Source organism: Bos indicus x Bos taurus, chromosome 10, assembly GCF_003369695.1.
Source record: "Bos indicus x Bos taurus breed Angus x Brahman F1 hybrid chromosome 10, Bos_hybrid_MaternalHap_v2.0, whole genome shotgun sequence".
In the NCBI taxonomy this organism is placed as follows: Eukaryota; Metazoa; Chordata; class Mammalia; order Artiodactyla; family Bovidae; genus Bos; species Bos indicus x Bos taurus.
Window position 1 is genome coordinate 7,744,395 of NC_040085.1, and position 13,190 is coordinate 7,757,584.

Below are 13,190 nucleotides of genomic sequence, written 5' to 3' on the forward strand. Positions count from 1 at the left end.
AACAAAATGCACAGTTACCCATAATCCCTCTACCCTAACGCACATGTGTTTCCTTTATCTTGGTCCTCTGATGTTTTTGGATCAAGCACATATATTTGTGCTTTGCCTTTGAGAGAATACTAAATATTCACTTTTTCCTTCTATCTTGTTATTTTGTAAACACATTTCCCTGCTTAGATGTCTCATTGATCATCTTGCATCATCTCATGATGTTTTGGAGTGGCTGGGCCATCATTTCCACAACCTTCCCTCAGATGTTTGATTTCTGGGTCGTTTTTGTGAGATTTGCTTTTCTAATCCAGGAGCATCTTTTGGCTTCAGTGTGGGGCCTGCCAGAGGGCTCAAAACAAATGAAATATTTGTTCAGTTCTCATCTAGGGGAATTTTTTTCCTGAGTTGGTCTGGTAGCTTTAGAAAAATGTGAGTTTGGTTTTGTTCTGGCCTGTATTGCTGGGACTTGACTTGGGGCTCAGGGAAAGGAGGAGCTAATATCCAAACTTGGTGAATCAGAGTGGATTGGCCTGGCTTCTGTTCCCAGTTGTTCCCAGTCCTTGACTGATAGCATCAGATGAAGAGTCATCATTTGGAATGTGGGAGCTGCTTGAAAACCCTTTAATACGGCTGACAAGTGGGCACTGTGAAATGTGACTGGGGGATCTGTTTTAGCATCTTTGTAAAATAATACCACGGTGTATGTTCCCAATGTGAAAGGACTGATGGAGTTATTCAACATAAACGCTGAAGGCTGGAAGCTCATGTTAACTTGAAGGCCATGACTGTGAGCTTCACTCTGGGCTTTCCGCTTTGGAGGATGACCCCTCTGACCCCACCACGGCAGCCCTTTCAGTCCACAGACATGAGCTGGTGCTTGACCTGGCAACCCCACTGCCTGACTTTGTGGTTCGGACTGAAACTTGTCCTGGGTGGGTGCTCGCTCTGCATTCCCCTCGAGATTGTGTAGACCAGGATGACAGCATGTCCTTGAACTTGGCCCCAAGGCAGAGTGCCCAACTGGCACGATCCTCCCGGCCTGCGGCCCTGTCCCTCGGCCTCTTGTCTAAGGGTCAGGACTTCTGAGGCCATCTCTTCCAAATGAAGGAACAGCCTCCAAGCCCGGTGGACAGAGAGGGGTGCCCCTCTGCTGGGAAGATGTGAATGGGGGCACGAGTCAGCTGACGAGTCATGAAGGACTCATGGTGAGACTCGGGTGCGGACAGGCCTGGCTTCCTTTCTGCTTGATGAGCCCTTGAACCCCAGCCTTCGCCCACTCAAAACCATTGATAGGACCCTACAGTCTGATCGCCTTGGCATCAGGGCTGGATGGAGATGAGAGGATGGTGATGATAATGGCTGGCATTTCTTGAGAACTCGCTGTTTACTGAGTGTTGTTCAGAGCACTTCCTGCGTGCTAGCTGAATCTTCGTGACAGCTGAATAAGGTGGTAGTGCTACAGTTTGCATTTTGTGGAACAGGAAGCCAAGGGACAGACTGGTTAATGTACTTGTCCCATCCACACAGCTGGGAAGTGGGGACCTCAGGCCTCGGGGATCCAGGCTGCAGGGATCCATGCAGCGGGACCCTGCCATGCTCGGCCACTTGGACCAGCTCTCCCCTTTCTCACTCAGTAGAACTCGGCTCAGGGAGGGAACTGAGGGTCTGGTGTCCCATGTCGTCCCTGGCAGGGACCCCTGCCTGCTTGCCTGTCTCTTCCTCACTCAGCCATTTGCTGGCACTTCCTGCTTGGTCTCTGTATACCAGCCCAGGTAGGGGAATTCAAAGAGGAGCCCCAGACCCTGACATCAAAGTGTTGTCCGCCTTGTTGGGATAAATAAGGAGGACTGTAAATAACTTTTTATATAAAACAAGAGGTAGGTGCAGATGAAATACCCTGAGGGCTTACAGGAGGGAATGGTGGCATTCCAGTGGGGACATCATGCTGGGTGGTCAGTGTCTTCTCCGTATTTACTCACTCATTCACTGAGTTCCTAGTATGTACCCATGCTGGGGGTCCAGAGCTGAAGACCCTCAAACGTTCACTGTCTGGTGGAGTGGCTGGAGGTGTCTGTCACCGGTGATGTACTGTGCCCAGCACACACAGGACGGGAACTGCATGTGCCAGGCAGGGTGCAGAGACCTCAGAGTTGTGGTGGCCCGTGTGAGCTGGGCCTTGAGGGACAGGCAGAATTGGAGGGCAAGGCACTGCCGGTGCAAGGGCGGGCGAGCTCTGCGGATGGCTGGCCGTGTGGTGGGTTGGCTTGTGGGAGGCACAGTGGAGACGAGGCTGAGGGGGCTGGCAGGGCTGAGAAAAGAGCACAGAAGGCCACACTTCCGTAGCCCCGTCTTGCCTACAGGATAAGGCAAGATGGTGGGTTTTGAGTTTTGGGCACTTATCTGATGGTGGCTTCATAATGATTAATCTGGGCACTATGTGGAATTTAAATCTTAGGAGAAATTGCTGGAGCTACCACCCCTGCCCCACCCCTCCCAAAAAACCCACTTAGGAAGCTGTAGCACTGGAGGAGGCTGAGATGAACGCTTTAGAGAAAGAAAGCAGAACGGGAGAAGGCATCTGCAAGCACCATGGGCCTAAATCAGCAGCATTTATTGACCAGCTTTAACTGGGAAGACCGGGAGGCTTCCGTGTCACTGCGGCCGGACCCCAGGAGATGAGGGACAGGGTTTGGCGTGGAGGGTGACAGGGAGGCGCCTCTACTCACCTGAGTCCAGGAAGCAGCGGGATGGTCAGGAGAGAGGCCATGGCTGGAGGTGCAGCTTCAGAGCCATTAGCATGTGTGATAGCCTTGCCCATCGTGGGGTCAGAGACATGATTTTGTCATCAGATGAGTTTGGAAAGCCTGTCCTGTGCTCGCTCTTGGGGCCCCCCAGGGCACTCGCAGCGTACAGCCTCTGAGAGTCCTGCAGAAAGAAGGCCTGGCTGGTCCAGCGTTTCTCCCAGGGATCCGACCACTGTTGGAACACCTCTTTCTTAGGATCCCGTGGACCATTCTATAGTCCTCACTTGGGAAACACTGACAAAGTTTTGGCTGAAGTCCTGGGAGTGGATGGAGAGGGAGACCTAAGGATGGACTCACGAGATGTGCCTCGGGAAGAGGCTTGGGGATCAGGTGGAGGATGGGGCCCAACAGTCAGAGGGGAGAGAGGTGCTGAGGGCAGGGGGTGGGCAGGTGCTGTGGAGATGCCAAGTGAGGTGTAAGGAGAGAGCTCCTCGAGGGTTCAAGGGCATCCTTTGGAGAGCAGGTGTGGGCAGGAGAGGGGGCTCCAGTCCTCAGCAGTGGGCTGCAGGCAGATAAAAGCGGGGGTGGGGCAGCACACAGCCCCCACCCCTGCATTCCTCTTTCATGGCCGCATGTCCCAAACCGCAGCATGCCGACGGGCACACGGCGGGTTCTCCCCGGAGACATCTGGGCATCTCAGGACACCTATTAGTTCTCATAAAGAAGTTACTATACAAACAGAAAGCAGGCATAGGACATCTGGCTACTATCTTCATTTCTTTCCTGCTCCAGGCAAAAGCTTGAGCTTCTGGCCACAGTGAAGCCACTTGGGGTGCCTCATGGGGGAGCCCCAGGAGTGACTGAGAGCCAGCTCAGCCTCTGGCCAGCGGCAGGCTCTGGGGAGATCCCAGGGCTTTGTTGTGCAGGGAAGGGATGTGAGCAGGTGAGGTTCCTGTTATTACACATTGTGTTGGATGAGTCACCTGGAATTTCCTAAGGATTTAGGTCAAGGATTGGAGCAAATGCAGGGGTTGGGGGGAGGTGGAGAGAGATAACGAGCCAGATCCTGCCTGTGAGGAAGTTGTTCTTTGCTTTAGAGTGAGACATCTCTGGAGAGGCTTTGACTGGGGGAAGTGAGGTACCAGGGAGTGTCCAGGGGCAGGAACTGAGCTGGAGTTGAAGGAGGTGATGGTTTCCCAGAGGGCCCTGGACTGAGGCTGCCTTCTCCTCCTGCTGGGAGAAGGGGGCCCTGGTGGCCAAGGTCGCAGGAAGACCCCTGACCCCTCAAGAGAGGGCAGGGGACCCCCTACAACCCAAACCCGATCCCAGGTATCTTTTCCAAGGCCCCGTTGAGCTCTCGTCTTCCATAAGCTCGGGACACCACAGGCGAACGTCTTCATGGCAGGAAGTCAACTGCTGGCTGGACCGTCAGACTCCTGGGCGTCCGTCCAGCTCTGAGACTTTCCGTTGTTCTTGGTCTCAGTAGACTGGTCCTAGGTTGATAGAGCAGGGGTCCTTTCTGGGTAAAAGTGGGCTTGTTGCCTAATCCTTCGCAAGATCAGTTGGAATTGGTGCCTAGCTGCTGGGATGACTGTCCTGGGCTGGCAGGGACCTGACCTTTAGGTAGGCAGGTGGCTCAGACACCAGGGATGAGAGAATGTTTTCACAGCCACCTGAGCTGGGCCGTGAAGGTCGTGTCCCAGCAGATGAGGGGGGCGAGCAGTGCAGGCAGTGGGAAGGCAGATGGGGCCTAGGTGTGGAGTCTTCTTCCACAGGGCCCAGATGGAGGTGGGTGCTGGCACTCTGACCTTAGCTCCGCCGCATCAGCGCGCCCGCTCTTCACCCGCTCCCTGCGCTCGACGTATAGCGGAAAGCTAATTGCCCTGCTCGGGGCTCCCCCCTTTCCTTTCCCGGATTTGGATCTCTTGCACGTGTTTTTAATAGGCATCCCTTAATCCAAGTGTTGCCTTCTGGGTTTTATTCTGTTTTCTTTCCCTTAAACAAAACAGAAAGTCCATGCCAGCTTGGAATTGGGCTCAGAACCAGAGCCAGCCAGTGCGTTAGGCTGGCAGGGGGCCAGTGGAGAATTAAGTGCCCCCTGCCCCTCGAGGAATCTGGCCCTCACCGCAGCGGTGGGGGCTGGGGGCCGAGAGCGGCTGGAGCAGGAGGTTCCTGCGTCTGCAACACCTCTGCCACAGGAAGAGGGATTAGCACAAACTCAGCAGTCTGACTGGGAGCAGAGCCGTGTGGAGGGAAGGCCTTGGGCGTGTGCCGTCAGCTGCCACACCAGGTGTGTGGAGTCCTTGGTCTGGGGAAGCGAAACCGCTTTCTCTGGGGCAGGTCATCCTGCCCTGTCCTCCCAGAGGAGCCTGTGAGCCATATGTGTTCAGAGTTTTTTCCCCCAGAAGCAGCCTTATATAAAATTGCTTCTGCATTTATTGGGACCCTCTTGAATCCAGGGTGGCTTGGCTGACTGTATTGACTATTGTGGGGGAGAAGTGGCCTCACTGAAGAGTTATTTTAAGATTTAGTGCCAGGACAAGCTTTATTTTCCCTATAGAACTGGTAAGAATTTTCTTTTTGCCAACCAGAGCCAGGTCGCATGTCATGCCCCCTTTTTGCCTTGTCTGCTAGGAAGCTCAGAGCCAAGCTGAGTGCTGTTTAAGTAGCTATCTAATTTGATGGTTAGCCTGTTTATAGTCTCTCTTTCCCAGGGTCCTGACTTGGTCTTGTTCCGAACCATGGTGTGGATAAGTCCTTTACTAGGAAAAGAAATGAGGGCGGACATGCAGTTTGAAAATAAAGCACCATTCAAGGCAGAGCCCTGGAGGGGGGCGTACTCGGACGTGCAGCTCCCCTGGCGTAAGTGCCTGCAGGAAGCCCTGAGCGATGATGGGAGGGGAGAGGGGAAAGGCCGGGCCGACTGGCAGCTGTTTGCAGACCACAGTAAGTGCACGGCTGGGGTGCTGCTTCTGAACGTGGGTCAGCTCGTCCAGACAGCCCTCTCTGAAATGGCAGCCTTCAGACTTGGCCTTGGCCTGACGGCTCCACTCCCCAAACTACCATCTGCTTAATTATGTGTCAGGCTCCTGCATCCTGTGTTTTCCACAGCACTGTTTGGTGCACGTCTGCGAGTTGCAGGGATGTTTAGATAAGGGCTCAGATCTGCTTGGGAGAGCCTCTGGCGAGGACTCCAAGTCTCTCTCTGATTCTGAGACACCTCAAAGCCTACACATCACCAGAATGGCGTTCTGGCCCCGTGTTACCCAGCAGGTGGCCTGCTGACTTCCCTTCTTTTGACAAGTGGACTGGGTCAGTGTTCCTGGGATCCTGGCTCACTGCCTTCTGCCTGGACTAAGCCCAGGACTTGGACTTGGCTTTATCATTTGAGGACGAGGACGCTATTCTGTACTTGGCTAGGGAGGCCAAGGCTGCCTCTTCAGGGTGACCCGTGACCTTCAGAGTCTGCTCTCGGTGGCTTCCAGTACACGGCAGTCACTGTTCAGACTGGGCCACTGAGGCCAGAGAGGGACGTCATGTCCCTGAGGTTGCACAGCAAAGTCAGCAGAGCCTGCCTCTGGGAAGTGGGGCCCACCGTGCTTCCCCAGTACCTTCTGGATCTGACACGCTGCCGGGCCACTTTGAAGGCTTGGAGTGCACTTGGATTTCTTAGGTGGTGGTGGTTGTTTTTCTTAAGATTTCCAAAGCAACATAGCTCACATTTTAGTGAGCACATTGTTTAGAATATAACTTATCTCACTGGAATGTCAAACATCGAGCAACGCCAGAGCCAGATGTGGCTGACATGGCTCAGTCCAGCCTCCAGGGTACTGGCCGCGGGCTGTGGTCGCTCCTGCCCCCATCACACCCCCTTCGCCATTAAGTAGCCTGGACACCCTGCCTTCCCTCCTCTTCCCTTGCTCCACCCTGGCAGGAGAAGGAGGAGCAAGGACACTTTGCCCCCTTTGGTTGGAGGTCAGGCCAAGAATAGGATGTTCTCAAGTTTGAACAACCAAAATTATTCTAATTGCTATAGACACCATTTATTGAGTGTCTGATGCGTGCCCTGCTCTCCACTTGAATTCTCTCAGTCCATCCAAAAACAGCGCCGGGTGAGAAAGGAGGTTCTCCACTCGGGTGGCCCCAGGGAGATGTGGACACTGAAACTCCGAGCTAAACTGCTTTGCTCAGCAGCACACAGCTGCTCTGTGTCTGGCCTGAAGCTTGGGCTCCATGACCTGGTCAAACATTCAGGGCAGTGACTGTCGTCTGGGGGCTATTTTGCCCCCTGGAAGACCTCTCTCAATGTCTGAAGGCCCTTCTGGCTGTCACAGCTGGGAGGGCGAGACGGATGTGGTCTGCCGGCATCTAGAGGCCAAGGGTGCCACACATATCCTGGAGCCCACAGAACCCTCTCTCCCCAAACAGAATGACCCGGCCCCGAATCTCGATAGTGCTGAGGTGGAGAAACCTGGTCAGATGTCCTGACCCTCCGGCTGACTCTTCCTGGGTGTGGCAAGGGCAGGGTTGTCACCGGTCTTCAGATCCTCCTGTGTGTGCTGACCTTCTTTTTACCCTTAGATGGGATCATGGACATTGACCCTGGAAGGAGGTCAGGGCCCCGTTGCCCAGCAGGGAGACCTGGCCCCACCTTCTGGGTTTTTCTCACACTGTCAGCGGCCTGGGGAGCTGAGCAGAGGTTCTCGTGGGCTCTCGTGGGCTCTGGGAAGTTGCCTGGCGGGCAGTGAGCAGGGGTCTCGGGCCAGGGCTGAGACTTGGTCCAGTGAGCCCTCCTGGACTCTCTCACCAGTTCCCCAGAGATGCACCCTGAATGACCGTCCATGTATATGTATATATGTATTAATAAGAGCCAGGGTGATGCTCCATGCTCTGCGATGGAGCATTGAGAGCAGCAAACTCCCTGATTGTCCAGCACACGGGATTCAAGGGGGCAGAGTGCAGGATGTGGTCCCAGGAGCAGTGCCCGGCTGGAAGGGGTGACTGGGGTGCGGAGGGGGTGGCAGGGGGTCATGTAAGCGGGCAGGCAGTGGTGCAAACGAGGAATGATGAGGGCCTGGCCCCTGGCCAGGAAGTAGGACCCTGAGATGAGCTATGACGGAGAGACGGGCGGGAGGAGGGCTCCTGGGCAGGTGTGGAGCCTGGAATGGCTGGAGGTGGCACGAGTCACGGGAAAGGCGATGTGGGGCCACGAGAGGGGAAACCTCTGTTTCCAGGGTGCCTTCCTCTTCTGAGAACCACCCCCTCACAGGATGGCAGTTTGCTCTAAGGTGCCCTTGACTGAGACACAGGCTGGCAACTGGGATAAATTCCGAGTTTCTCTTAGGTGAACGTGTGTGTCTCAGCCGCCCCAGTGGATGGCCTCTGGACACGTGTGGAGGACAGCTTCCGGGGTCAGTGGCAGGGACCCAGCTCACGCCGCAGACGGCAGCCGGTGCCTGTGTGGTCGCAACCGCTGAGCCCGGGTGACACCCGGGGTCGCGCCAGCCTCGTCATCTGGCTGTTTCACAGGCCTGGACACTGCCGTGAGATGGGCTAGGAGTTGGTACATGATCAGGCAGAACCAGCAGCTGCAGGCCCTTTTGGGGGGCAGAGATCAGCAAGGGTTACTATGGGGACCTTGAAAGAAAGGCCGGTGGTGGGACCAGACTGCACTGGCCGCTCCTGGCCTGTGTGGTGCATCTGCCCAGGTGTCTGTTGGTCCCAGGGCCTTTCAGATTTGGTCTGGCACCTCCTTGAAGATGGCTCTGACCTAAGGCCAGGCGGGGCAGGGCCTTTATGAGCTCAAACTAAACAGTGCCAGGGCCGGCAGAATGCATCTCCGAAAACCTAAGGGTTCTGCCCCACTGGATCCTGTGAGTTTTACACAGGAAAAGGGTGGGGAGATCATAATGCCCTCTGAGAGGCGAGGAAACAGTCTTCCAGGGCATCCAGGGGACCCCATCCAGGAGCCCAGTGCCTGGGGGGACTCCCTGACCCAGCAGCCTGGCCTGTCTCCTCAGACCTGCAGCCCGTCACCTACTGTGAGCCGGCCTTCTGGTGCTCCATCTCCTACTACGAGCTCAACCAGCGCGTCGGGGAGACATTCCACGCCTCCCAGCCGTCCATGACGGTGGATGGCTTCACCGACCCCTCCAACTCGGAGCGCTTCTGCCTGGGGCTGCTCTCCAACGTCAACCGGAACGCAGCTGTGGAGCTGACACGGAGGCATATCGGTAAGGGGCGGCCACGCTACCCTCCCCCCGACACCCCAGCCCACCCCAGCCCCCGCGGGGACCCACCTGCCACCGCTGTGCTGCGCCTCCCTCACCTGCCCCTCAGGCCTTGTCACCTTGCTTAGGGTAAGACAGGTATAATCCAGGTCGCCTGTTCATCCCTCCTCGGGCAGAGACCATCTCTGAAAATTTGAAAGCAGTAGAGGAAGACCCTTGGATTTCTTGAGAAAGGCAACTGTGCCATTCTCTTAATAAAAATACCCTTAAAGTACAGAGCGCAGACAGGTAGATAGTCTGTCTTGGAGGAGTGAGCTTTCATTTGTTCATTTCATATATAATTGTCCTAGGAACTTAGAAAAGGCGAAAAGATGATAGGTACTGCCCACTCCAGGATTCTTGGGCTTCCCTTGTGGCTCAGCTGGTAAAGAATCTGCCTGCAATGCGGGAGACCTGGGTTCGATCCCTGGGTTGGGAAGATCTCCTGGAGAAGGGAAAGGCTACCCACTCCAGTATTCTGGCCTAGAGAATTCCATGGACTGTATAGTCCATGGGGTCACAAAGAGTCGGACATGACTGAGCACCTTTCACTTTCTTTCACTTTCATTGCCTGCGGCCAGGACAACACGGCTGCTAACACTGTCTCCTGAGCCCCAGCCTGTGGCAAAATATCACTTAGTATAGGGAAGGTGAAGCCTTGATGTGTGTCCCTTGGTTTGTTCATAAAATTATCATGCTGAGGATGTTCACAACTTTGCGATCCAGTCACCTAGAAGGGTCCTAGAGATGGAGTAGAGAGGGTGGGTATTCTCAGACATTGTTCAGTTCATCCACGGTGGCCGAGGGGCTCTAGAGCAAACTCAAGAGCTGAGTGGGGAAGCAGGCGTCCGGGCCCATGTGAACCAGAGCACCTCTGCTCTTGCTTGTATCGTGGGCCTTCACAGAAGATCTCATGTAGAGAGAGGGTTTTCCAGTTAAAAGTTGGGAAGCCATGGGCCTGCACCAGTGGGATCATTTTCCAGGGAATAACCTGATACCCAGGGAGGGGCAGAGGGTACACAGCAGTTGTGTGACACAGTGGGTGACATAGAGCCCCCCGCCCCAAGCCCGTACCCTTCCCAGACAGCCTCCCACTTGTTTTAGAAAGACCCGCAGTGGTATACACAGAGGTTTGTTTACTCACTCCATACTTCTGTATATCTAAAAATAGTATTTTAAAAGTTACCCAAACAAACATTTTTGTTCTTTGGATCGTCTTCCCACCTCCACCTCTGCCTCCTGCTCTTGACTCATGTAATACTGGGGCCCCCCCGGGTCTGCCGGCACCCTGGAGTCTTCGAGATGCCAAGTCCTGTAGCACTGAGCCAGGTGGAGCAGGGGAGAGGGACAGCTGTGGGACGAGGTGGCAGGCCTGTAGCCGATCACCTGCTTTCCATCCCGCTCCACGTCGCGCCTGTGAAATCTGGCTTCATTTCCCGGCCCTCAGGGCCTCTCCCCTCCTGGAGTGGGAACAGAGGCCTTCCAGGCAGAAGAGTACATCCCCTGGCCGAGCAGAGACTCATTGTTGGAGGGTTTATGTAACCGCTTGAATTGCAGGGCCAGTTTAAAAATAATTTCTGTCCATCTGGAGTAGATTTAAGAGATGAAGGAAAATGAAATGATGTAGACCTATGGAATGGTTTAGAAAAACGCATCGAGAGGAGAAAGGTACATGGGGTGGCGTTAATCAAGCCACGCCTGCAGTGAAGGGCTCCTGGGGTGTCTGCTGCCTGAGGAGCTCTGCAGGTTGACTATGAGTTTCTGAATGTTGGAAGGGGGAAGGGACCTAATAGCAGCAGCAACAACTGCTGCTCACCGGGCACCCATGAGGTAGGTATTATCATTATCCCCATCTTGCAGATGAAGAAACTGAGGCTGAGTAACTTGGCTGAGGCCTGTGGCAGATCACTGGTGGAGGCTACCATTAAGACTTACCCTGTGCTCTTTCCTCTCATTGTCTGCCTCCCTGGTTTAGCAGCCCAGCATCAGCCATCACCTCCTGGTGGGATTAGGCCTGGACTCTGGGTCCCCTTTGCCTGGTGATGCTGCTAGAGACCAGTCACCTGGAATGTTGACTGCAGCTCTGCCTCCTGTGGTCGCTGCGGCGGGTGCCGGGACCACTGTGGGGGCCAGAGAGCCGGTCCAGGCTAACCTGAATCTCTCTAGGGCGGGGTGTGCGGCTGTACTACATTGGAGGGGAGGTCTTCGCAGAATGCCTCAGTGACAGCGCCATCTTTGTGCAGTCTCCCAACTGTAACCAGCGCTATGGCTGGCACCCAGCCACCGTCTGCAAGATTCCACCAGGTACCACCATCTACACACCCTTCCCTGTGGGCCTCTCCTCTGCGGCGCATGCCCGGGAGGCCGGAAAGCCTTCTTCTTCCTTTTCTCCTCATTGGTGTTTGCACTGACAATCTGGAGATGCTTCACTTGCGTTTTCTCTGTGCCTTGCTGTCTCACTGTGACCTCCTGGAACCTCCGCAGAACAGACGCAGCATCTGACAGGTCTGCCTTTGATCTGTGGGTACCTGTTTCCTGCCTGTGTGCACAGATGCTGAGGTAGTATGCTTGTTTGCTTCCTTCTTCCCTTCCTCCTCCCTTCCTACAGACATGCTGGAAGCTGCAGGGGGATGGGAGGGTACAGGAAGCCCTACTGCTGCCCTCTCAGAGTGTACCCATCAGCTGAGTGTACAAGGCAAAGACCCAAATGTGCTTAACACAAGAGAGGGTGGTGCTAAGCACAAAGCAAGCAGCACAGGTCACATGCTGTTGGAACCAAGGGGGAAAAGCATTTAACTGTTAGGATGGTTCAGAGGCGGCTTCATGGAGGATAAGGCATTTGGGCTTGCAAGGAGCCATGGGCCTGCACCTGTGTGGAAGGAGTAGCCACAGGGTGATGGGGGCAGGGACGAGGGCATTCCAAGGCAGAGGGGATGATATGGGCAGAGGCCTAGAGGTGAAGGAGGGCAAGGCACGTGTGGGCTGCACTCTGGCTGTGGTGGAGGCTGTTTAAGACAGTCAGGGACGTGTTTAGAAAATATGATGGGACCGGGCCATGGAAGGACACAAGATCACGTTTACTCAAGGGGACTGTTGAGGGTTTTCTGAGTAGGACTATGTATTCCAGGGGGTGGAGGACTCACCTGGCTCACCTCAGAGGGTGGTGTGGACAGGGCCAGCCCTGGGTAGAAAACCAGGCAAGAGGCTGATCTTACCTAGAACCTTGCATAGAAAGCAGAGGCAGAAAGCCCCCGAGGCCCCCTCTCCCAGGACATGCAGCCGCAGGGCGTGGACTGCGCCTGGCGGGTGGAATGTGTGGCTCAGGCCATTGCCTTCGGCATGAGTGTGGCATGTCTCCCTGCCTGCCAAGAGGCAGATGATGGTAGTGTGGCGGGTCATGGGCAAGGTCAGTTGAAGAATGCAGTTTGAGAGGCTAGCGGTGCTCTGTGTTCCCAGAAGGTCGTGCGGTTGCGTTTACAGAGCACGTGTCTATCTTGGGGCTCACTTGGTCCTCTCCAGTTACTCTAGCTTTCCAGGCAAGGAGGCATGTTGAAATAAGCTCAGAGAGGTTAAGTCACCTGCACAGGATGCACAGCTAGTAAGTGGCCGAGCCAGGATGAGCCTCAGGCTGTGTGCTCCTCTGCTGCTCGCTGGGCAGGGGGCTGGAGCCCACTGTGGGCCCTACTCCACCTCCTGTCCCCTCAGAGAAGATGAGGAGAGGAAGCCCAGCTGCACTTTTGGCTTCCTGCCCACCCCTTGGCCCTCCCAGCCTCTCTGGTTCGGGCAGAGCTGGCTGTGGTGCTGGCTGTCAGTTCTTGGAATGTCGGCGCTGGGGGCTCCTGAGGCCAGCCTCTCCTTTCACAAGGGAGATATGGGCTTAGAAGAGAAAGGAACCAGCCCAGAGTCGCACAGCCAGCCGAGGGGCCCAGTCAGTGCTGGCCCGCTAGCGAGCGTCACCTCAGCTCACCTTTGGGGCATTTCCGGCATGTGCTTTTGTCTTTTTCTTTTTCTCGTTGACACATTCCTGGCACTTGGGCTGTAGGACTTCAAACAGGAGATTTATTGTGCATTTCACGTGTGCCTGTCTCTGGTTGTACTGCTGGGAGAGTTAGGCACACACCTTCACTTTCCTGTGAATGTCACCCTAACCCAGCTTTGTGCCCAGATCTCTCGCTACCCCCGGTCC

At 55.2% G+C, this 13,190-nt stretch overlaps 1 protein-coding gene across 1 annotated transcript in view; it reads left to right on the forward strand.

Moving 5' to 3' along the window:
* The window catches only part of SMAD3 (SMAD family member 3), a 123,974-nt gene that overhangs the window by 106,144 nt on the left and 4,640 nt on the right, over window positions 1-13,190 (forward strand). Inside the window, exons 6-7 of the mRNA XM_027553043.1 lie at window positions 8,756-8,968; window positions 11,171-11,308. Coding sequence (XP_027408844.1) covers window positions 8,756-8,968; window positions 11,171-11,308 — 351 coding nt within the window. The remainder of the gene's footprint in view (window positions 1-8,755; window positions 8,969-11,170; window positions 11,309-13,190) is intronic.